General features: G+C 35.7%; 1 protein-coding gene across 1 annotated transcript in view; it reads right to left on the bottom strand.

Moving 5' to 3' along the window:
• Positions 1 to 15896, bottom strand: part of LOC140135848 (partitioning defective protein 6-like) — a 50803-nt gene extending 34907 nt beyond the window's left edge. Inside the window, exon 1 of the mRNA XM_072157488.1 lies at positions 15631 to 15896. Within this exon, the coding sequence (XP_072013589.1) occupies positions 15631 to 15732 (102 nt within the window). The 5' untranslated portion in view covers positions 15733 to 15896. The remainder of the gene's footprint in view (positions 1 to 15630) is intronic.
• Positions 15897 to 27564: the final 11668 nt, after the last annotated feature.

The raw sequence follows: 27564 nt of genomic DNA, 5'->3' as shown, positions 1-27564 counted from the left end.
AGCAGCATTTTAAATGCTGCAAAAAGCCCCAAACATATTTTATTTCAATCTTCTCTTGAGCATTCAAGATAGAGGGTTACAGAAAGGGTTACAACCTTACAATGAGTTAAGATTGCTTTCAGGGAAAATCCCTACATGATGTCAGACAGATAAATCCCATTTTGGTGCACAAAATACAACTTGGGGCATATTCTGTAAGATGATGTGATCTTGATGTCAAAGATCAAAGAGATCTTCACAACATAGCTTGCAGATAATATAAACTGTCTGGGACTACTTGTGATTTGGCTTTTTTGCTCTAACAAGTTGATAACTGATGCTCTCTTTAAGATGTTATTGAATGTGAGCCAAAACTTTGTTACAAGAAAACAATAATTGAAGTGGATGGCTTAATATTAAATCTAAGGCATAGCAGATACACTTCAAGAATTTTACTGGCTGTGCATTTGTACTTGTAGCAGTAGTGATGTTAAGACTTTTGAGAAGCATCCTGTACATCACTTGTTGTTACTGTTGTTTGTTTGTTTTAAATGATCTTCCCGTAGGAACTCGACAACGACCCATAATAGGAGAGGGTTAATGGCTCGCACTATCCCCATCCCCGGTCTACGCCAAGCTGTGTTCAACAAGAATAAATTTGGAATGGTTTTTCTTTTTCCTTTCAAGAATTGGAAACTATACTAGGCCCTATAAAAAAATTTGGCCAGAGACACTTGATAGAGGAATTGATCATGATCAGAGTTCCGTTACTGGGCCAATTTGAATATCAATAAAGATGAAATTGGACCGAAAGTCAGAAATCCCCTTTTTCTTTTTCCTTCCTGGAATGCTGCATTGCTGCATGTCAACCACATCTATCATGACCATGATTCAGCCTTAGCAGATATGCTTTTATCCGGGGGGAGGGTACTCAGTACAAATGACCATACGGGGACGTGCCGCAAACATGGGTAGCATTTTCAGTCTTCTGGTATATCAATGACCCCTTTTTCAAAGCCTATTTTGGTATATGAATGGGTCCTTTTTTTTTATTTTTTTCAAAACTGCCCAATTTTTCCTTAATCTAGCAAAATTTTTCAAAATTTGTAAAAACTAAGACAATTTTGGGTAAATTTGGCCGAAAATTTTGACTTTTGGTATATCAATGGGTCCAAATTTCCTACCAAAACCAAACTTGAGTACCCCCCCCCCCCCGGGGCTTTTATATCACAATACATTTTAGAATTAAAGATTCACAAACAATTTGCTCATTTCTCTAAAGTGTGTGTGTTACAGATGACTACATTGTAGCTCTACACTTTATTTTTTTTATTTTTTGCTCTCTGAATTTATTACACTGGTTTGCTTATTAAATTCAGAGTTCAAAATTTTAATTCAATGGGGTAGATTTACAAATTTACCTTTGAACATAGGGCAATGGTCTCAATGCTTCACTGCTACTCTGGACAATGCTTTCTTTGCAATTTTTACTACAACTTACTTTCTGGGGGTAAATGGGGTAAAATTTATGACACCATTACAGCTTTACATCATGACTGCTGAAGGAAGACAAACTTGACAGACCTATACTCGATTCACTTCATAATCAGCAAAATTTAGAAATTGTTGCTGCTACATACAGTAATGAAGTCGCAATACATGACTTTACACTTGACATGGGTGCTGTGCCCAACACATGTAATTTATCAATCCATGTGTAAAACCACAGTAGTGTAAAACTAAAGTAATATGGATAAAAAATTCTGGTTGCAATCCATACACCCCCTATGGAAGACATGACCTTAATCTCCCACACAAGGGGTGTACATTCACCGATTCAGGTAGCCCTATTTGAAATTCGCACCCCCTGTGTGGGAGATGAAGGTCATGTCTTCCACACAGGGTGTATGGATATCAATTGGAATAGCCTTAATGAGTCTTTGAACAAAGTATAGTAACAGCACACATTGATTTATAACAAAGTGCAAGTTCAATTTTACTACTGGAACAGTAAAAACTCATACAACAGGTATGTCATGTATGTGGGATTGAATTCCTTTACACCATACACTGGGATGCATTACATTTATAATACAGGAATTTAGGATCACAAAAAATGCAAAAAATGTCTCAATTCATTGATATAATTAATATTTATCTTACAAACCTGTTAGATGGACCCTCAACATCATCTTATACCAAAGCCTGCAACACGACTTTCAAAATGTGGACCTTTATCTGGGTAAAATCTGCATGCATAAGCCTACATGTAAAAATTGTACATTAACCCCCCCCCAGTTTTAAACCCACCCAGGAAAATGTTTTTGGTCATTTTAAACATTTCACTCAAGAAAGTGGCTTCAAATGTGAATTTTTGGGCACATTTTAACCTATTTACAACAAAGCGGACCTTTCAGTGGATTTTTTTTTGGGGGGGGCAGTTTATAACCAACTCGAGACTGTGTATCATTTATGTACATCAGGGTAGTGCCACTCTTCCCTGCATACATGCACAATTGTATTTGAGCACAGTACTTCTATCATTGATTCCATTGATTGATAATATCATTGACAACAACTGAACAAACACATTAACAAAGCGCCCTTAATACTTCTAACATCATAACATGTCTTCAGTGCTTAAGCTATATCACCTGAATGAGAGTGGCAAACCACAGATCCTCACATATCCTCAATGAAGATCTGTGGCTGTGGGTAGGTTGTCAGAAAAATTTACAAACCCTCTCAAGAGACTCCTGTATTTGTACGCCAGTTGCAGCAGACCTGAATAAAATGGGTAATGGGGAGGGAGGTTGGAGGGGCCCTGTATGAATGGGTGCTCCCACTTCTTACACCACTGGCGAGTGATATTCGGCAAAGGATGGAGTTAAAAATGAATCAATGAAATTTTGGAAAAGTAAATACCATATCCTAGTTTCTCTTTAAAATTTAGCTCAGGTCAACAGCACATTTATCAGATCAAGTGGTTTCTCTGCTATGATGGGGGTTTCCCAATCCACAACTGCCTACAGGTTCAATTGGTCAAGTGTGGTATAGACACACCCAAAGTAATCTAGCATTCCTAGACCTGATGACAAGTGAAGACACTAACCTGTAGGTCTACACATTGGATACAATGCCTAGCACACAAAGTGAAAATGATACTGTTTTGCTACTATAAACAAGCTTACAAATTTACCTGTTTATCAATTTTTCTCAATCATATTTTATACTTACGCGACGAAAAAAGAAAACCCTGTTCTATGGGCTCGACTGACCCAGATTTTGAACAAATTAGGAAAAAAAAACATTTCCTGTACAAATGAATGCCAACCCAAATTTCGAAAAAAGATTTTTGGTATCTTCCCTAATTGCAAAATATTTACAGATATTGGTGATTTTTTGGGTCATTAAAAAAAAAATGACCGACTGACCCTACTAGGTCCATCCGCCCATAGAACAGGGTTTTTTTTTTCGAATGATGGTTCACTAAAAAAAACAGATCGTTTGCAACTTTCTATAGATGGGTCGGTCGGTAAAAGTTTTTTTTTCTATACCGGTATTTCTACTATTCATGTATTCTCACCCAGGTAGACATACGACTCGCTAAGTTATCTTTATTTGTCCTTTTTTTTTGCCTGATGGTGATGCGCTACAGTGCATGGCACTACGTGCATGACACAAGAAAAAGGTTTCTATTGAGCTCATCATCTCCCCTTGCCTCAAGCAAGGATTGTCTGCCACACCTGAGACAACTTGTGGGTTTTGGTGTCCGCTGCCAAAAATAAAATTTTTTCAAGGGTTTAAGAGAAGAAGAGTTCCCGGGTTGAAAATACATAGGGAAAAAAAAAAAGAAAAGAATGTTAGACCACCGACTCTCCAATTGTTCTGCAGTCTCTAATTTATACATGTACTTGACTATTTAAAAGTAAAATCAAATTGAATGAAACATTTCAGCAGCAAAATGGTGACTATTTTAGCATTTACATTTTATGTTCCCAACATATGTGACAGAATCAAGGGGAAATCATGAGTCACATGTCGGCTATTTTCAATTAGAAGTTTTTACATCATTTTCTGGCAGTTTACGAATGCTACATTTTGATGCAACCCCCATCAAAATCGGACATTTAGTTCAAGAGTTACAAGCAATTTATCAATGGCTGAAAATAATATAAAACAAAAGAATTTGAACACTGTTTTTGTCAATATTTCAAAAACAATATAGCGACATCCGGTTCATTCCCTTGATCGTGTCACATACATGTACCCAAAAAATAAATTTGAGCCCACACATCCTTTAAATTAATGAAATTTGTGCTTCCATTATGACTCCTTTATTATAGGTCTATTATTATTATTATTATTAATTTATAATTTATTCGTATTCAGAATCGGATCTGAAATTGGTAAATTGAAATTATCAATGACCTTCATATTATACATAATAGTTCTTTTATTTGACCAAGTTTCCCATTAGACCTTCAACTTGAAACTTCCCTGTTCTTTTATACATACAAGTACAGTGACTCACTGACTGCACATACATGCATGTATATGGCACACATACATTGTACTGCAGAATTTTACCATAACAATGCAATGCCAATACAAAGTTGCCTTTTTGTCCATGATAGGGCACATAATATTTAGCGTATCAGCTAAGCTTTTATTTGAATAATTGTGTTATCGGGAAACAACAAAGCAAAGTCAAATACGTCATCACATGTGCGCTGATAACTTCTGCGTGTATGTGTTGATAAAGTTTCCTCTGTGATGATGCTTCACTATGATGCCATTATTTTTACAACAGCAAGTAAAGCTGGTGGAATCAGCTTTTTAGTTGCAAAGGAAACAGACATTTTTCTTCTGTAGACTGTACTCATTCCTGATGAAAACTCAACACCACCAGATGCAAAGTTATTGTTTACTCTTACCTATTGACCCACAAAGAGTTGTAAACAAAGACTGCAGGCCAAACATCAGGCCACTCTAAAATCATAACACTTAAATACCTGATACTAACCAAAACATTGCAGGTCTAAATGGTACACATACCATAGTCCAACCAAGGGTTCGTAAGAAAAAAGTGTCCAGGCCTACATTGTAGCATTGGGCTTTTAACAGGGCTCCGCTACCCGTCAAAAGCTATCGTCTGATCGGACGCACAACTGTAAAACCTGATCGTGAAATGCGTGTCCCACAAATTTTTTGCGCGTCCGTACGTATGTTGATGTGTTGGGCAACAGGCAACGCAACTTTACACAAAAAATTTTGTATAAAAATTCAAGAGACAGCCCAAGATTGAAACAGTTGATTTTCTTGTTCTAAATCAGTCCCTTCATTACACTCTAGATTATCTCTTCAATGTAAACAAAGCCAGTGTCAAGTTCATTTTAAACATCAAACATCTGCCAGGGTCGACCAAATCCTTAAATGTGTTGTCCCTCCTGACAAGACTACAAACATTGCACACATCTTCTGTTACCTGCGATTTACTTCCAGCTCCGTAACGTGATAGTGCTATAGAGACCACTCACTGCCATCCGACCACTGCGTAATTTCTTTAATGAATTTCTATGAAAACTTAGTTAACAGTAGGTGGACATTTCAATGGATCGATGTCTTTCTTCTATTCATATACTGATGATACATGAAATCCACAAATCGTATCACTTCTTTGTTACCGTAACCTTCTTACAAAACTATCAGTATTATATTTTTAACCACATCAATTGCTACACAACTTCATACATTTGAGTGCTTATAGTTTTTTTTGTTGAAATGAAAATGGACGATTTAGGTTTTAAACTACAAAAATATTGATCACGAAAAACCTCTGACATACAGTACAAGGGTGCCCTATGCCTTTGGTTTTGTGCTCCCATTACCAGTAAGCAGGAGCCAGGGAAATTTTGCCCTGCTGAATGCCCCTGGTTCCCATAGAAATCATCATGACCAGGGGCAACTTTTTATTGAAAATTGTGGTTACTGAGGCACAATCTTCATCATCAAAACAACAAAATATTTGTTTTACTCTGCATTTGCCCACAGCACAGGTTGATGTAAAATTGGGTATATCCTTCGTGTGTAAGAGAGCATGAAACCCCAGCCTAACCCTAACCACAACCCTATTATTATTTTGTGCTGTCTTGTAACACAAAGGATAAACCTAAAATTGCCCCTGGTTCATGCATCTTGACATTGTCTTGTCAAAAGAAGTTGCACATGCTTTACAAGATCTATTTTCACCCTTCCCCACAAATGTATTTTACTTTGGGCATAGGCCTACTGGTTTTTGTTTTTGTTTCCTATAGTGAAAAGCATGCAATAGGCATATTACTTGGCTGTCCCAGCAAAAGCAACTAATATTTTACCCGCTATTATGAAGCATAATAATATACATACGTACATGTGCCCAAGCAGGCTATAATATTTTTGTTTGCAAACACAGCTCTGTATCCATAGTACACACCTGTGTTGAAACCTGTGTAGATTTCAAGTTGTTGCTAATTTTAGAATGATTTATTTGTCTCAGACAGGCATACAGCACATGAATGTCAAACAAGTTCAACTCCCAATACTAATTCTAATCTTGGATCAAAGACCCTGAAAAAAGAAGAGTATCATGTATACAGTTGAATGCAAATTTTAAAAAGAATCATAAAATTTGGTTTGCCGATGGCAAAAGATATGTAGGTAGACTGGACTTGTCATTATACTGTGGTCACCCTAAACGATCTAGGCCAAAATATTAGCCAAGATTACTGGTATAATGATCTTGATAAGAATCTGGTCACAGTAACTTTGACACTGGCTTTTCTTCACCATGGCAACTGACTCTTTATGTAGCCTGAGGTCACAACCACACATAGGTAAAGAGGTTCTATGACCCTTTACTTGTGTGATTTTTATTGACAGGGTGTTTAGGGGCAATCTTCTATGTTTGGGCATGGAAGTAATCTTCCATGGTTTGGGTCACACTTGTGCAATTCTATCCAACCACTGACTTTGGTTGAGCCAGCCCTGGTTGAGCATACCATTCCAGTTTGAAGTCTTTGCTCTGTGACTGTGAAGTGCATACTGCCGGAGTGCCAGTGTTTTAAATATTTTGAACGATGCTTTACGAAATGAGCATCATGTATCTACTCAATGTCGTTGACGATACAAAATGAAATTTTTATCATTGGACCAGTTCACCCATCATCAATACCTAACAATTTAAAACGTAACAATGCATTCATGAATGTAAACTTGGTGATTTCATCCCGTTTTTCACAATTCCTCTTTTTAGTGATGCACTGCCATTCAATTATTATATAAACTGCCATTCCATGGTCAGATGGGCACTGGCAGACACTTTGAAATTCAACTTTATCAAAACATAGGTTGCATTGCATGTTTTCCCTTCATAATTCTTCAAATCTAATATTGCAGATTATATCAGGATTTGATTCTTCATGGCAGTTCATCAAAAGGGCACGTTTGTTTGAAAGAATGCAACTGGTAAACGAAATCTGTCACTGCCTGTACATGCAGTGTTATTTGTTTACTCCACTGATACCAATACAATACAGGTCCCAAGGTCAACTTTGGCACAGCACTGCACATGCCAAAATTATGATCCATGCTTTTGTTTATGTAAAGCAACAAACAGCAGAATTGATAAATTTTCAAAAATTCCAAAATATTTCTGTATAAAACATATAGGCCTATTCATGTATTTACTTTGCAGGCCATAGTACATGTACGTTAAAATGCCGATTGTACATGTACCACCATTTCACCTGCATGATCTAATAATATACCCCAATAGTATTGCTTTGCCTGCTATTCAAATGCACCAGGGTTTTTTTGCAAATGGGGTTATTTTTAGTCCTTCTTGTGCGCTATTTGAGGGGCATCACGGTTTGCGAAGAAGGCTAGCATGCACAGTAAAGTGTACAAACATTACATGTTGAGATTTGAGAAATTGATAGTAATAAAAATCCAGACTTTAGGGATAAAACCAAAGATACATATCTACATCTACAGAGGAAGCCCTACATGCAGTCATGTAGTTGTAGGCTATATTATCATTCTTGTTCAGCGAGTGTCTTTTCTTTGTAAGCGCTAAATCTGATGGGTTCCTGGGCATCTTTTATAGTATCTTCAGCAACGAGCCAAGTGTGAATCCATGAAAAGCCAACAAACGGTGCAAAAACATAAAGAGCTTGGTAACTGAGGGTCAATGCCCTCTCACTAGCTGCACGTACGCGCAACTGAAGTTACAAGCGAATTCCGTTCATTTCAGAGCCAGGTGTATTCAAAATTAACATTGATGATTTTTCATACAAATAGCATACCAACTTTTTTAATCTCCTTCCTACCTCCCTCTACTGCCTAGATCTGCTTTTTCAGCAATTGCAGGTCTTCTCTTCTGCTAGGATTCAATCACCATGCACAGTGACAGTAAACCCAAAATATTGGCCTAACCTTGCAGGCTTGCATCATAGACACTTTGCTTGCATAATGATATGAAGGCATGCTGCAGGAGACTCACTTCAACTTTCAAGTTCAACTGCCCTGTGAGATCATGACCACCCTGTTCAAATCGTATCAATAACAGGTTGAGTATTTTCCCAAACTCTTTATAAACCCACTAGATACTTTAATTATTTGCCTGCAGCATCCTCAGTCCTGATAATGAAACTTCTCCCATGCACGCTTCGTTAACTACACACGGAAGTGGTCAGTGGAAGAGATAGACCATATAACAGTCCGATAACAGTGCAACCACAGTGGTCAGTCATTCAAGTGTGTAAAAGGCGGCTTCTGTGGAGCTGGTAGCGATAAGAAACTAACACTTGGAACAATTGCCCTTTGAACTTTAGTAGTGTACTAGGGTTTTGTTGTTTTATTTTTGGACTGAGCATGTGACTTGGTTGCGGTAAGAACCTAGCGGGAGACCTGAATCATTGCTGGTACATCACTGAGGAGTCTAGTGGATTCCCAGTGATGACAATAGTGAACATTTTCCATGAAATTATGTTTAAAATGTTATGTTATTATTAACCTCATACTCATCATGCATCTTGCGGTTTTTCATGTTAATAATTTATGTCAAAATGCTTTTAAAAACACATGTTGCCCTCATTCTGCCTTTCATTATTTTATTTTTTATGATGTTCATGAACTTGACTGTGTCACCAAAATATAATTTCTAAAATGGCCTACAGACCAATCTCCCTTACCCAGAACTCTTACCCAAATAGAAAAAATAGATTCTGTCATCCCGCTGTGAAAGCTTCGTAAGAAAACCTACAGTGTTGAATGTTTTGACACAGGTCTTAATGCTCTGAAGCATTTAGAAAGACATAGACGGTAGACCTATTATAAGGCAATATTAATTTAATTGTTAGTCTTAGTCAAAACCTAATGCGGAATGCGTTTTTATTTTCTCCTTTTTTTCTATAAAATTTCACGAGAAGTATTATGGCGACTGTTTTGTAGCCAACAAATGCAAATACGATGAGGATACGTTGTTGACTTTTATACAGATTTGGTTGCTTTCTTGGAAAATTTGGACAGAAAATTTTTTTTTTTAAATATCACTTTTTCATTGAGCACGATTTTATTTTATGTGTGGGAGCTTTGAGACAAACAATTTAGCCTAATCTATGTTTATGCGGCACTCTTAACCAGGATAAGCCAAATGTAAGCTACATGTAGGCCGACACAAAATGCTAAGTTCGGGAAATTCAGGGCTACAAATCCATAACATGAGGATCGATCTTGATTACAGTATTTCAAAGAAATGTTGTGAAAATCTACAGCATATTTTGAAAATCTACAGCATATTTTGATTGACTTTTTACAAGAAACTTTACCCTGAAGTGAAAATCAATTTGTGCCAAAATGTTAATAATATTATAACTTCCCAACAAATTCACAAAAGCCAAAAGTTTGACCACTTTGAACACAGATCCTGGAAATAAAATTTATTTCCAGGATCTGACAGGTCAAGAGCAAATTATGACAACAAGCTATCTAATCTGCATGTAACTGTTGAGTGACCCCTAGAGTGGTCAACTATTAAACTGATCCCTAATGGTCTCCCTGGGAATATTGTCTGTGTTGACCTGAGCTCAGGACAGCACTGTTAATTAATGGGTCACTGTTTGAAATCAAAACATTGTGCAGGTTCACTGCCATGCCACAGAGAATTGTCTACTCTATCACATGGTATTATTTCCCAGGTTTGTTTTACAAGCGCTCATGCCAAACTAAAACTTTTTACCCAGATATTTCTGTGCATGACTTTAAAAAAAAGGTTGGCCTACACACATTTTTTTAAAACTTGATGAAGAATACAAATATGCATAATAAACTTAAAAGTCTTTCCAAATCTGTGACGAAAAAAACCCTTTTAAAGTCCCCAATTCGGTGAAGAAAAAAGAACTTTTTTTTCAACTTTGCAAACTTAATTACCCGGTAGGGGAGATTGGGGTTAGTTGGAGCAGGGTAAGTTGAAACATTGTATTTTTTCTGACACAAAAATTAATTTGGTAAAATACTGGCACCTAGTAATAGGTATTAGTAAGGGTCATCCACCAAATTAGCAACAGCACTGATGCTCCACCAGTGTTGGCTTGGGAAAGGAATATCTGTTTTTTGACTTACTGATTAATTTTTATACCCCTCAGAAAAGATGCATTATCTCCATGTTGTTTGAAGATTCAGGGGATTATTTTTTGAGTATCATAAGCACTAGTACAGTAGTAGTAAGTCCCAGAATAATGTTAAATAAAAGTTTTATTGTATTTCTTCTTTTGTGTAATGAACTTTGAAGTGTAAAAATAGGCATCGGGGTTAGTTGAAACTTTTGAGGTGGGGTTAGTTGACACGTGAAAATCGCATAGAAAAATACATGACTTTTTAAAAATTTGTAACATGTTTACCATTTCTTCAATATTGCTTTAATATGGTTAAAAAGCAATAATACAAGCAAAAAGTGCACACAGAAAGTACATTTTATAATATTTTAGGCTTCTCATATTTTGGTCCATGGTGACACTCGTCACCTTGTGTCCAAAGTATTGACCCGCACTCCCACATATATATATTTATTCATTTTTTCACACTGATTGTATGTTAAAGGGTGCCTTCAAGGGAAGTACAGCTCAACTTACCGTACTTTTCCTAACCAGACAGTCCATGCCAAAATTGTTACTACACCTTTACATTTCATCGAATCTCTTTTTGATGTCTGTCATTTTGAACATCACACTTGAAAGATGTATGCTATGTAGAAACTTTATTTTGCCATTTCATAATTTGCATATTATTAGCATATTTAAAAAAAAAAACATGAAAATCAATAAATACCTATATTTTTCACAATTTCAATATTTTATTAGAAATTAAGCATGTAGGCAGTTTGTTATGACTTGATGAATGAAGCTGTTAAAACAGATTTTGATATTTTTGCTTATTTTCCTTTTTTGCCCCAAAATGTGTAAAAATCAACATTTTTTGGATGACCTATATTTTCTTTGAATATTTATCAAATTTCTTAATTTAGGTATAATACTAGGGATGACCACTGTCAATACAGTTTCCACTAGAACGATTTTTCATTTACTGTGTGTGTGCACTCACACACGTATTGTCTATGGAGAAACTGATCGATACAAGAAATCCCAGGCCTGTTAAATGGCGTACATACTTGTTTTGATCCAAATGTAGGCCTATATCAGGGTGTTTCAAGAAATTCCTGATTCCACCAGAAAACATTAACCAAACTTTTTCCTGTTTGGTCAGTAAATAGAGAGGACCTTCCTTCATGAAGAGATCAACTTTTTTAATGAAAAATTTAATGAGATGAGAACTACAACAGGTTGAAGTGACACCATTCCGTGCATCAGGTGTTCAAACGCAATTATCTCCGAATTTGGAGTGAATCAGACAAGCAAACTTACATACTCATAAAATTTATCTATTTTTGAAGACAAAATGTGCAGGATGTTAAGAAATTTAAGAATGTTTAAGCCTACATGCGCCCATCTCAAATCTTTTACTTCCCCGTGCACTTCTCACTACCATGTCCATTTCATATGCTGTCCATCAAGGCTTCCATGCACACACAGTGTATTGCTCAATGTAGTAAAGATAACCTTTGAGTTGGAGCAAATTTCTCAAAATTGGTAGTGATTAATGTTACCAAACTTATGCCATGATGAAATATAATAATTTTTGAAGATAAAATGTGCTGACCTTAAAAGATTGAACAATGTTTAAGACTACCGCTATTCATTTGAAATAATGCACTTATTGTTCATCTCCTCTATGGAGATATTTTCCATGGCGGCCATCTATGATCATGCTTGAGGTTTCACCAAACAAACCATCGGTTTTGAGGTCTTATATTTTTTGTTGTATGTCAACAAAATCGATTAAATTTTCAGGATGATCTTATTTTCATGTTGTTATAAGCAAATATAATGTTCCAGATAACGCTAGTTAATAAATACATTAAGAAAAAGTACCTTAAAGTTGCACTTTCTGTTAGTATTCCTTTTTGGACTTTAACTTTTTAACATGTTCTAGCAGCCCTATATAAAACTGTGACACTCGAAAGGCCATCTCTGGAATGAAACATGCGATTAAGATTATTTAAACGCCAAAATGTTTCTTTCATCAATTCCCAGCCAATAAGTTAGGTCTGAATCAATTTAAAAGTACTTCAATTTTTAGTGGACATGCCTAATAATACAGTGCAGAAAAAGATGTCAAAAAATCTGTTAAAACAGATTTCCAATAAATTGTTCCATTTTCCATTTTGGGTTAAATACTCAATTTTCATGCGCGGGATATTTGAAACATAAAATGAAAACATGTCCATTGCACTTTTTCCTCGAGATGTACTATAATATCAAGGTTACGGATATATTATAATCCCTTCTTATCTTCACTGATCCATCAGATACCTATTGTTATGAATGATCAATGAAAAGGTTCAGAACTGGGCTACTAATGGTCTGTCAAGTATCTATAGTTATTTTCATGACTGTGTCAACTCAAAAATCATGCAAGGTCGAATGTAGGAAAAGTATGATCAGTTGAGCTGTATAAACCCTAACAACACAATAATAATTATTTTGAAATTTTTACAAGCCGTGTTTCAACTAACCCCACCCTATGTTTCAACTTACCCCAGGGGTGGGGTTAGTTGAAACACTTTTTTTCAAATTTTCAAATTGGATTATATGAATAATCTTAAGCAGGTCCAATAAAGTTTAAGGCTGTATTTGTAGCATGTATGTATGTTTATACTGATATGGTTAGTGTTTCTTGAAAGTAATCGGTTTGCGTTAAAAAGAAGATTTTGTGAAAAATGTTTCAACTAACCCCAATCTCCCCTACCCTATACCTACAATGTACCAAGCAATGCAAAAAAAGTAAGGCTACACCATACACCGGGAAAATGCGCGATTTTTGAGAGCAAATTTCGCGTGGCAGTTTTGGGAAATTCGTGATTTGCGTAATTTGTCCATAATATTCCCAAAATGTGCGCATTTCCCCAAAAAGTTCAAAATTGCAGTAACTAATTTTTTCTCCTTTTTTTATCTCCATTTTTCCCTATTTATTTTCCACTCCATAAACCAAGTTACCAAGTACCCAACATGCAAGAAGAATGCAAGCCGACTAAATTGCCAACAAAACAGGTAAACATGCTCCGGTAATGGTACATGATCTGATCACTAGTATATTCCTTGTACCAGAAAATTACAAACTCTACCAATCATCTGCTATACATTATGTCGGGAAATAAATTACAGTTTATAAAAGATAACTTAGGAAGTAGAACTTGTTACGATACATAAAATGATGGATACAAACTAGTCTACTTATGGTACGGTATTCATGACTTTTCAAGCTCCTTAAAAATCTGAGGTGAAGCTCATCAGACATTTTGTTTCATCAGCAGTATTTCATTGATCATAATATCCATTATCATCGATCTTTTCTTTTAGACCACCCTCGCTACATTGTATGGACCAACTTATTGCATTAAAAGTTTAAGACTCAAGCATTCAAAGGCATACTGTAACTATCGTGTGCAAATTCGAAACTCAGTCACAAGCTGCACGATAGAGTTCAAGATGAGAAAGATCACATTGAAACTAAAGCAGATTCAACCCATTGTTGGACGTTTTTCAAACAAATCCAGGCTACCGGGCGATCATGCATATCACGCTATGCATAACTGGCATGATTGACTCAGCAGCCTGGATTTGTTGGAAAAACATCCCACGATAGATAGCGGGGCCTACTAGATTTTGTGCCAGTTTGCGAGAATCAAAAACCATCAGAGTCGCTTCGATTCAATGAAAGTAACTCGCCAAATGTTACGAAAATCATTACGAGAATCGATTCAGTGATTCTCGTCGAAATCTGAGGCCCTGGATAGTGAGGTACATCCCACTGTCTCGTCCTTTACATGGGTTCTATCACGCAATGTTTGGAATCGTTTATGCATTTTTCTCAATTAGCAAGATGGACCACACACACATCACAACAATCAACGGGAAAATGGGGACGATCAACACAGCTTGTGGCAGCGGCAATGTGCGGGTAAAACTTACATTGGGGACCACCAGTGCCACCACAATCTTTTGCTACATGTATACCTTTCTTCCAACTTATGTGGAGTACTATTCCATTTAAAAAAATGTCAGTTTGATATTTATGCAGCTGCAATTGATATCATTGATAACACTTGCTCAAGAAGTCTAGCTACGAATTTATTCACATTCAAGAGATCATTGCATTCGAAATCGAAATTGTGTTCATGATGATTGGATGAATAAATTTGATTTGATTTGATTCGATTTGAAATCTAGTCAAAATCACTGAAGCATGACACTGACTGTGTAAAGCAATGGAACAGCCGATCACAATGGGCGATCGCATCAAACATTTTGCTAAAATTGCACTTACAACTAAATTTTCGAGTTTGTCATAACTTTCAATTTCATCCAAATTTAAACACAATTAACAAAATTTTAAATGTCAATGTGGGGACAATGCCAATCTACCGCAAAACAATATGGACTCTAGCATTGAATGCGTAACTATTGTGTGCAAATTTGAGTTCTTGAGTAACACTAACAGAACTCTTGATAACATAATCCATTTAAATGTGCCAACGTTACTACGTTGGATGTGGAAAACTACACACCTTTTGGTGGCCTTGTTTTTAATGCCATGGATCCATATTCATTCAATACCATTACCAGTTACTTCTTTTTTTTTTTCATGAACATTATATATGAACAGTATATTTCATACAATTACAACCACACTGACCATGCAATAACAAATTGCTTGGCTGTCATGTCATGTCCAGCTGTCGATTCAGTGCATGCATGCAAGCTGCAGAACTTGAGAAAACATTTGTTGTGTCTAGAGTTCAGAGTTGTGGCTTACAAATTTAGTTTGTTTTCACTCTACATTTTCGCCTACAATTCTGCCACATTACCACATCACCTGCAAGGTAACAGTTTACAGACAAGCAAGGAAATAAGCACAACGTTGATCTTGCCAATGAATCCCTTCAATGAATAAATATGACGTATTAAATTCTGCCATTACACAAAAAATGCCTACCTTGCTTTTGACCTCGGTGAGGCCATTGAACACCACCCCGGTCGGCGCTGATGTTCCGTTCCCGTTACTCATCTTATTTTCCACCTTAGCCTTTAGACTCATGGCTAAGCTTCCCCAGATCTAGCTGGGGTAATCAACAAGGAAACAATTGTTTGTAATCACCAAGGATTGCTTCCTGTATGGCTATCAAACTTCCTCGATTTTGTCGATGACACTTAGCCAATTCACACGGTATGATCACCCGGAATTTCGCGTACTAAAAATCCTTCGTGACAAAATTGATTGCGACGACTGCCATACTGTAACGGTCGTTTGATGCAAATTATGTACAATATAGCTGATTTGGATATGATATAATATAATATAATTCCATGCAAAATATTTTGATAGTCCATTTGAATTAATCTAATTTGATTTATTTTATGTATAAGGTCCTTATATTTATTATTTACAACGTCAAAAATGTAATAATTTAATAATCGTACAATAAAATGTAACACAATCTGTGTGATATTTTTGACAATTTCTGTGCATTGCCAGTTTCTTTTCAGCGTGTCACTATTTCCACGTGGGAAAATCACTGGATGTAAACACATTCTGAATGTGACTTTAAAATGTAACGAGTACTAAACCCGGCGAGTAAATCACCTGACTTTTGACAAATTTTAATTTACAAAAAGAACAAAATGAAATAATTAGCCGGGAATGGTTTACGGAATGATTTTGACCAGTCACCATCATCGACTTTCTGTAAAGTGTACTGTGGCCTTCTGGCTAGCCTCAGCCTGAGGTGCAGCCGAAGCCAATAAAATGCAATTATTTATTAATTTGATATTAATCTTTGCATCATTGCATGGAAATAGTATTTTCATGATCATATTGCTGAGATGGTACCTGGTTGGCTGCAAGACCGTGAACTACTTAGTTTTAACGTTTATTTACAAAAAAATAAGTTTTTGGTCACAGTGATGCCTCATTTTCCATTATTCATTTGTTGTTGTTGTTGTTGTTGTTGTTGTTGTTGCTGTTGTTGTTGAGGTCTTTTATAACCCTGCCTCACAGTCACTTTAGCTGCCGATGCCGGTGCCGTGACTTTCTTTTCTTAAAAGTTTTCATGTTTGCCAACAATTTTGGAAACTTTGTTTCAACTTTCAATTATATTCAAAATGCTTTGTAATTGTTTTCTGCATTGGATACAATTCATTGAATTAAATGGCCAAACCCGATTCAATGGGAGCAAAGTATTATAGGCTAGAATACTTTGATGGGAAGGAGGGGGAAGCCCCGGGGGACTTGGGATGAAGCAATTTTTCATTGGACAGGTGTATTCAATTGAGAGTGTTTATATGCAATGTGGCAACACTATAATTGATTGGCAACTGCATCCTCTTGGATTTTACTAATAATATTATTTCGTTGAAAGCAATGCATTATTATAGAGAGCGCTAGACAAATAGCAACATTTTTGTCACTGTTTAATTTCAAAACTTTTATGGGGGCGGACAGGTGTATCCCAACATGACTCATCGAAGTCAAATAAAATAAAAGGCGCTTACTTGGAATTTCAAATATCATTAATTAACAATTGTAACATTAATTTATAGAATAGGAAATTAAATAATTTTTAATATGATGTCAAATAAATATTCTTCTGACTATAATGTTTTTCACATTGAACATAAATTTGATCTCTGACATCCCATTAATAGTAGCTTTCTTGGCACTGTTTTGATTTAGGGTGTGGTCACTTGCTGGGTCTGAATGAGGGACAATAATCATACCCAGAGGCGGGTGATGGCGGGGATTGGTATGCCATTGTTTCAACAAAAACGTGAAAAAAAGTTTTTTATGACTTATGGCGGTCAGGAGAAAATGTGTCATGTAATGTTGCAATTCCCTGGTAAAAAATGTGCGCATAATATCAAAATAATTATTTCTATTAAACATGATGAAACAAAATTGTCGCTTAATTCAATATATTCGATTTATGGGTGAAAATGTCATTTTTTGATGATTTTTTTACATGGGAAACATTGTTTTTTGAAAAAATGATTTGAGATGGATGTTTGGATCAAAAGTAAATCGCAACATTTTTCTCTTGACCTATGGTTATTGACCTATCGGACCTCTTGAAATTCATAAGTGGGCATGCTTTTGGCGATTGGGGGGGGGGGCATTTTGGCCAAAATGGGCCCTTTGTCATTATTTTTACAAACTTCTTGCAGTGCAAAACTTTGTATTACCCATTGTGTTATTGATATACACAGCTTCTTGTATTTTAAGCTATTAAGAGAATTCCAAGAGAAGACAATTTCCATGACAACGGCCATTTATACTTTAACTTCTAAGCATTGCTTATCAAATTTCCCAGTAAACTTGACAAACAATTGGGTTAATGGCCCGTTTGCCATGGAAACTGTCTTCTATTTGAATTCTTCTAATATCTTAAATTAAAGAATTCAAATTGCCCAAAATTACTCAAAACAAACATTTATGCCTACTTATGAATTTCAAGAGATCATAGGTCAAAAACCATAGATCAGAGCAAAATGCTGTGATCAGACTTTTTTGATCCACATTTATCCATCTCAATCTCAATAAAATTGATATACAATTGTACAAAATGTGTCATGTATTCTACACAGCAAAAAAAGAAGTTTCTACATTTAGTTTCAAAGAAATAGCTTGGTTATAATGAAGTTTTTGGGTAAAATGAAAAAAATCCTTTAAAATTGTGACCGTTACCATGGGAACGAAATAGAACCCGTGGGTTATAGGCCTACATTTGACAACATACCAGAAAAGATTCTCCAGACTCTTCTAAACATAATTATGTGATTTGTCCATTTGAAACATCTGTCTTAGGAACAGGGGCGACGCGACGCCCCGCGCGACGCTAGAGGGGGAGGGTGGTATGGGGGTGTCACACCCCCCTACACACAACTTTGTCGGCAAAAATTGACTGTTGTCGTCCAAACATGTGATTGTCGGAAAATGTATAGTCAAAGCTATGTGATTGTCGGCAAATTGCATGCAAGAGTCATATAAAAGATTAATGTGTTACGAAATTGTGCTGTTGGTTTTTAATAGACCTATTGTGAATGTTATAGTAGTTAGTAATAAAAAATAAATTTGGTGAAAAAAAATGTTGACTCCTTTTGACTTTTTAGATTCTTGAGCGCCGTCCTCACCTTGGTCTGGGGCGGACATTTTAAAAATGAATTTAGAAGAGCAGCAACGACACCACTTGCATTACATTCCAGATGTTAAATCTACATCATATGCAAAATTTGAGGAAAAATGAACGAGGCCGTTTTATTTTAGGGCCATTTGTCTATAACTGGTCTTTACATGTAGCCCTATGGAGAGAGTGCCCGTTGAGGGCGCTATAACCCCCATTTGAGGAACAAAAAATGTGATTTAAAAAAAACGGCCTCGTGCGAATTTTCAAAAAATTTCAGAGTATGTAGTATGAACATGTAGAAATATAATCAATTAGTTACCCTACCTGCTCTACTCCGAAAAAATAAAAAGTCCTATACCTCAATGATAATGAAACCTAGGTGTCCTGGCGAAAAATGTTTTAGGTCTATACAATTCAAAAATTATTTCCGTCGGCAAAACATGCTGTACACCCCCCAATCATATTGGTCTAGCGACGGCCCTGCTTACGAAATAGGGAGCACTTTTGGTGTATATGGCGTCTGTTCCAGCAAACACAAAAGTGTTTTCAAAACGTTAATAACATTTGAATGTCGGGTTATATAAAGGTCATCAAACCGTTTTTAAAAGGTTATTGTAAATATTTTGGCAATCATTTTTGGGCAAATATTTTGTCAACATTTTAATAACATTCTGTTTAGAATGTTTTCCATCAAGTTTTTGAATGTTATTAAAACGTTTTATACCCCCTATATAACCCGACATTTAAACGTTTTCTGTAAAACGTTTTGTGTTTGCTGGATATACAGTCAGACAAATTGTTCCGCTAGCTTCAGATTTTTTTAAATGCTCACTACCTGCATTTCAGAAGAACTATTATTTTTCTGAAACCTCCAAGCTAGGCTCTTTTTTCGCTTTCTTCTAATTTTACGAAAATTTGACTTTCGACCACTGTGGGCTATTTTGGAGGGGATTTGAGTCATGATGTCAAAGTACTGTTTGGCAGACAACATATTCGAATTTAGCACCCCAAATTAATTTACTATCTTGAGTAGATTGCGAAAAAAACACATCAAAATAAACTTTCCTACCACACGTTCTTCTAATTGCGCTGTAAATGCTACCAAACAAACATGAAATATTAAAAAGATAACAAATGACCCTTCTAACTCGTCTCATGCTAAAGCTATGAATTTTTTGTTTAGGTTGCAAAATAATGCTATCATCAGTAGATAATAAAATATTTTTAACCTTTTTCAATTTTATGAATAAGTACTATCTTGAGTAGATAGCGAAAAAAAAACACATCAAAATAAACTTTCCTAACTGGCGCGCGTTCTTCTAAATGTGTGAAATATGTTTCTGTATTGTTTTATAAGCCCACAATGTTATCTTCAGTAGATAGCGAAAAACCAAGATGCCTTTCCGAAACACGCGTCACATAGCTGTTTGAGTATTCCGAGCCGGGGTTCCGAGAAAATGATGAAGGCCGTAAGTGTGGGCTCTGCGAGACTTCAGTATTGTTATTTCACTCCAGAAAATTGATTTCAATTCTATTTAAATTAAATTCTTTCTACACCTGGAGTCTTGCTATTCAATTCCAATTCAATCCACCTTGCTTTATAATTAATTCAATTCGATTCCAATTCAATATTTCAATTTCAAAATCATTCCATTTCAATTCCAATCCAATGCAGTGAAATTAACAGCTAATCTATTTCAATTCAATTCTGAGCATTCATTTCAATTCCAATTCAATTCCAATTCCAATTCCAGTTTGTGTTAATTGAATAAAGGCACACTGCAAAAACTGTGTCTAGAGATTGAACACTTTTTTGTCCTCGATTTGTACACACAAATGTAAAATCTAAACACAAATGTCAAACTTCAAAACATCAAGTGTTTATAATATCAAAACACAAGGCATCAAATTACTAAAGCATCACGGTAGACATGTTTACAAATCGAGGACAAGATGGTGTCTAGAATGGTGTTTAATATCTAGACGCTGTTTTTGCAGTGCACGTTTTAAATTTTACTACCAATTTTATAACACTTGAGTAGGCAACACAAAGTCAAAATCAAGTGCACTATATGTACTTGTCACAAAAGCATTTCAAAAGAAGATACTTTGATGTTATGTTGACTCACTTTTCGCATTCAAGCAATGCGAGTGATCCTTGACCTCTGGGTCCTATTTTATGAAACTTTGGAACTTCTTAGTTCTTAGGTGACTGACTTCTTAATATTTGTCTTCACTTCTTGTCCACCATGCACATTATTTTCTAAACTTAAGGTGTGTGGTACATCCGATAATGGGACCCTGTCCCCACACTGACCTCAAAGATGTCAAAAATCAAGGTTTTGATACTATTAGATAGCCCCTACTTGTCTTCTGCTCCTCCTAAGATTTTACACCCAAAATCCTTGTACTTTTGAAAAAGTGTGAAAAAAACTGTCAAAGATGTGAGCATTTTCTTTAATGGTTTTCTCACAATTTGTGCAAATGTACAATGACTTTTGAGCATAAAAATTAGGAACTTGAGAAAAATAGGGGCTTTATGATTTGTGCCAAAAGTTTTTAATGTGTGTCTCTTGCGTGAATAGACCTGGAAGTGTATCAGAATTCGGAACGGAGGAAGGGCACTTTTTTACAGGTGGAATGATTTGGAATCACAGACATCTGCTTGTGAATTGAAATGCTGAATTGAAATCAAAGCTGAATTTCATTTCAATTCCACTTCATTCTTCATCACTCAACATGATTTCAATTCCAATCCAATTCAATTCTTCATTGCTCACGATGATTTCAATTCCAATCCTGAATTCAATTCATGCCCAAGCCCACTCATTTCAATTCCAATTCAATTCCAATGCATTGAAATGAAAATCGCCCAAAATTCATTTCAATTCAATTCGATTTCAATGCATTGAATTAACATTATGCGAGAGTGGGTTCACAAAAGATGACGCATGCCGCTTATAATGATTGGGCAATCGTGCTGTAAATATAATGCTATCTTGAGTAGATAACAAACAAACATAAAATATTAAAAAGATGCCAAATGCTTTTTTGGACGCTTTTTTTTCTTCAAAATCGGACCCCTCCCCTCCCCTCCCCCCCCCCAATAAAAAAAATGAAATCCTGCGTACGGGCCTGTAAATGACCTTTCTAACTCGTCTCATGCTAAATCTATGATTTTTATGTGTATTTTTTATTTTATTAGGTCCCATCAAAGGTTATCATCAGTAGATAACAAAATATTTTCAACCTTTTTCAATTTCTTTGTATTTTATGAATAAATACTAGCTTGAGTAGATAGCGTAAAAACATCAAAATAAACTTTCCTAACACGCGTTCTTCTAAATGTGTGAAATATTTTCTGTATTGTTTTATTGGGCCCGCAATGATATCTTCAGAAGATAGCGAAAAACCATGATGCCAAAATACTTTGATGGAGTGGTTGCCAACTTGCCCTCAAAATTGCAGTAGGCATCTTGAATTTGTGAAAATATATATGGTGAGTCTGTTTCCTTTTTGGCTATATTTCTCGGAATACTCATGAGTACCCCGAGAATAAAGCCAAGATGTAACCTGCAGGAAAAATCCTGGGTACACTAATGACATGGAACGTACCGCAAAGACGGGTCCGACTCATTTTGGTACACCAACGACCCTTATTTCCAGGCCAATTTTAGTAGGCCCCTATATGCACAGCAAACACAAAAAGTTTGACAGAAAACGTTTAAATGTCGAGTTATATAAAGGGTATAAAAACGTTTCAATAACATTCAAAAACATTTTTGAAAAGTTGATGCAAAACGTTTGCTGGATGGATGAGTTTTTTTAAAATTTTCCCTATGTTCCCCTAAAATAGCCAATTTTGGCTATGTAGCTGTAGAATTTGGCCAAAAAACTTGACTTTTGGTATAGCCATGGGTCCAAATTGTTTGAAAAAATTAATGGATGGGTCCACTTTCAACTTGAATTCCAAGCGGCACATGTATATCTCTATATAATTATACCCAAACCAAACTTGAGCGATGGTGCTATAACGTGCCCTCAAGCTGGTTTCGGGGGGGCAAGCAAGTTTTGACAATTAAAAGAGGGGCGTGGTCCGATTTTTTTATGTTCTGTGTTGCGGCCCATACACAATCAATTTTATTGGTCAATATTGGGGAAAAATTTTGAAATTTTTTTTATTCATAGTGCCATTGTGCGACCCAATATCACCCATACACGTTCAATTCAGCATCGAAGTGGTTACGTAATTCTCTTGGTTACCTGATCACGCTACTTTGGTATGCCTTCGAGTGCCATATACTTTATGTGGTGATCATTTCGATCGTGGTTCATTACTCTAGCGCGTGATCCCGTTGACATAGTAACATTACGTAACTTCGATACTGAATTGGCTGTCGATCAGGTCATATCCCTCTAAGAGGTGACAAAGCCATGTTTGGCAGGCAATTGAGGGGCCGCCGTTTATTAGGATCGATTTGACCCTGGATAATCCAAGAAAGCTTCTTGTGAAGTTGATTTTCATTGGGGTCCATTTCTGCTCTCTATACTACTCTTCTTTTATTACACAAGTAAAAGGAAAGAAATACAGGTTTTTTCTAGGGCCCTAGAAACAGGACCCGAATCGGACCCCAGCCCCATGGAAAATATTGTCAATGGCACGAAGCATAAGGACTAGGATCCTACTTTTTGTAGAGTCTGTTCAAAAATAGCCCCCATACATTTTCTTGTTAAAAAAGGCATTTTCAATTAGTACTGATAGGTTCATCAAAAAGTTGGCATGTAGAAAGTAGTGGGCATCAAAAGGGGGTAGGGGTCAAGGATTTTTATTAAGCTAAAAGGAGAAGGGGAAAGTGATTTTGGCCATGTCACTTGATAAATTCACCTCCCCAGTAGGGTCACCCATAATTATTGTACAGTCTGTCTATATTAACATAACCCAAACTGAAGGTAGATCCTGAATTAAATCAAACAACAAGCAACTGTTTGTAGAAAGTAAAAGATGAAATTTTATTTCATGATGAAGTTCATAGAAAAAATATAGAAATGTGCCTAATTTTATATATACATTTGCTATAAAACATTTACTGTTTCACAGAAATCAAGAAAACAAACTGATATATTAAAGGGGCATTTCGTGATCCACAGCCTCATCCCCCCACTTCTCTCAAAAAAAGATGAGATTTTTATATCACTGGAAACCTCTGGCTACATAATGTTTATGTGCAAAATATTTCTTGCAGATTAGTTCGTTTTGCAAAAATATCGTGAAATTTGTCTATGGAGCAGTGTAATACACATAATCATGCATAACTCGCAAACGCAAAATCGGAATCAACTGAAATTTTGGGAATAGGCTTTTCTCGTGGATATGTACTGAAAAATGTCATAAAAAGAGGATGCTAGGATCACGAAATCCTCCTTTAATATCACACACAACCTAAATTCTATGTGCTCTGCACAAGGCATTGATAAACAAAGTCAAGCATTCCTCTCAGTTCTCTACGTCTTGTGGTTCCCAGAGAAGATACCTAACCCTTCCCAGATTCCTTTGCAACATGATACATTTCATTTCATCAAATGACACTCCTATTACTGTGTACAGGTTTCCTTTGTTTTCATTTTGATAATAGACTGGCTGAACATAGGTCGCTAGTCAAAACAAGAAACATATTTCACAAGATCTGGATGTCCTATGTTCACTGAGGTATATTTCATCACTATCGACCCATGTTGCACTACATAACAAATCAGTACAGAAAATTGAAATGGAAGAAATGCATTATGGGAAGTGGAAGATATCTTCTCTGTGTGGTTCCTATGTCAAGTTCAAATAAACACATCAAAAGAAAAGAAAGTCAACTACTTTGTGGCCATAACATTGTTATGAACACGGAGAATTTGGTTAGCTGTGATATCACACTTATGTAAAATGATATTGAAATAATCACAAAATTTATGATTGAATGTAATATGGTGCGATTCAAAGAGTTGCAACATCATTTGCAGTGTAAAAAGATGCGTGTTAACGTTGACCTTTATACATAGCCTAATGAATTATTGAATTAAAGTGAATGGAACATGTTACCATATGCAATTTCATACAATGTAATCTGTTTGAATTTACAACTTTTAAAATAACATCAAATTCCATTCAATCATCAGTTTCTACATAAGTCTGATTTTGTTTTGCTCAAGTGTAGTATCAAATTGCAGTTAACAAAATGTTAAGCTAATTGTGCTCAAATTTATGGCTACTAAAATTAGTGAGAACTTTTTTTAAATGTATTTATCTCAGGAACTGCCAGGCCTGTTGAGCTGAATGTGCAATATTTGAATTTCTAACAGACTTTAAGACCCATGTGTTACTGCGCAATATTTGAATTATCTTATAGCCTTTAAGACCCATGTTTTACTGCGCAATATTTGAATTTCATGCAGTCTTTAAAAAGACCCACATTTTACTTAAATACCCTTCTCATGTGAATCAAATATATCCTAACATGTTAATCAAATATATCCTAAAAATCTTTCAAAAACTAAGATAGGAAATACTATTGTCCTAACCAAACTAATATAATACAGACAGAAAGAGCTTGGTATGAATGTGGGTGACCATTTATGTATGCCATACATTAATGAAGTTGTCCTTTGATTAGAAATTACGTAACTTTTGGCAACATGGATCAACAAAAATATACAGTGTGAACCTTGGGTATTATCAATTACAATCACTAAGACAAATTATGAAATTATTAATGGTGCAAATTATACAAACAAATATGAAATACTGGCATTGTTAAAGCCATAATGTACGATCTTATAATATGAAATTAGTTAATTTTTTTCAAACCTGATTTTTTTGCATATTTGTCCCAACTTGCACCTAAATTGAATCGGCCAAATTTGTTGTCTTTGTAGGTCAACAGAGCAAAGTTCGACATATTATCATAATTTTAAAATTATGATAATATGTTCTCCCATAGAACTGCATGTTAAATGGCCAAAATAAGCAGTGGGGTTTCTGTCACTTTACCTTGTTATTTCAACCTAAAATGGACAGCAATCCATCCCGTCAGTTATTACTAATATTATTTCAACCATTTTGAATAAAGAATAACAAAATCAAAAATCGTACATTAAGGCTTTAAGTAGTAACACACAGTGTGCTATCTTCAGCAGATATGTAATCAATGTTAATTAATTTGCTAGATAGCAAAGGTTAAGTGATAGTGTTGTTAACTGAGTTGCTATCTTCGGTAGATAACAGATATTGGAGTGAAATAACAACATGCCATGCATTATCTTCAGTAGTTAGCAGATTATTTAGGGTATGTTATACAGCTGCTATCTTTAGTAGTTGCAGAAACTGAATAAAGTAATGGCATGCAGTGTGCTATCTTCAGTAGATAGCAGTCAGTCAGACTTAAAGGCATTTTCACAGATTATGAGGTTTATAAATTCTCATCAAATTTATGAAGACCCTACAATATCTGTATTTCAAAAGTTTATCATAATGAAAATAAAATGTTTTCATATCAGATAGATCATCATTGTCATTACTTGTATGAAGACCCCTGCTGGGATAACATTTGTAATATTACACATTTTATATGGCTTAGTATGCAAATATTGACTGCTATGAGGGACATGGTTAAGATTATAGGCCCGCGGTGATCTCAAAATCATGCTATGACCCGAGGCACAGCCGAAGGTCATAGCATGATTTTGAGATCACGGCGGGCCTATAATCTTAACCATGTCCCTGAATATAAAGCAGTCAAATATTTTGTAGGGCAGAATGAATGCCACACACCACTTAGGAAGATTAACATTCAAGCAGGTTACAGCTTTGCTAATCTTAATCATTGGTATGCACTGTTTAAACTTTTTTCTTTACCCCTCTCTGAAAGGATATAGATATAATGGATACACTACAGCATTTTCAACCACCAGAAATATAAGTTCTGAAATTTTTAGAATATCTGTTAAATTTACTAGCACCTTATAATACAATATCAGTACAAAAAAAGGGTTAGGGAGTTATGGTACAAAATTGGTACACAGCTGTATGCATGTTGTTGTTAAGATACATGCAGGTGGAAACACCAAAATAATTAGCTGACATAGCACAGTGCAACTTACAATTCAAAATGAACCCACTGATATGTAATTCCTTACATGTGATGCAGAACAGGGTAAACAGACTCCCCTAGTCAGTCAAACTAATGGTTACAAAAGAGTTAAAGACCAGGGAAGTCTGAACTGTTTTAGACAAAATAGTGAATATTCTCAGTCACTCATTTGTAACAATCACAAAGTTTTGAATTAAATATTTTACAAGAAATTACTTTTACATCTTTTTACAACTTGCTACCTTGTATCTGATACCATCAGACTGCATCAGACAACCGACTTATTGGTGTCTTCGACTAATACCTGAAGATGACTAGGGATTTAGGAACATCAATGAAGCAACCTGGCAGAGAATATAGCAGCCATCACTAAACAAGAAAGGGGGACTGAGACACAACTTATCTCATGCATGGGACCAGGCCATCACAAAGATCCCTGTATCTGACGCATGGCCAGCCCAGCAGGTCAGTTACCAGATGGGCTAATGATATCATTAGCCCATCTATTATTTATTTATTTATTTATTTATCAGATACAACATACTAAGTTGTAAAAGTAAGTTACAGTTAAAGATTTAATTCAAAACTTTCTACCATTTTTATGATGGTCATGGA

The sequence above is a fragment of the Amphiura filiformis genome, chromosome 16 (assembly GCF_039555335.1).
Source record: "Amphiura filiformis chromosome 16, Afil_fr2py, whole genome shotgun sequence".
NCBI lineage: Eukaryota > Metazoa > Echinodermata > Ophiuroidea > Amphilepidida > Amphiuridae > Amphiura > Amphiura filiformis.
Note: the sequence above shows the minus strand (reverse complement) of the source record. Positions and strands in the feature narration are given on the sequence as shown.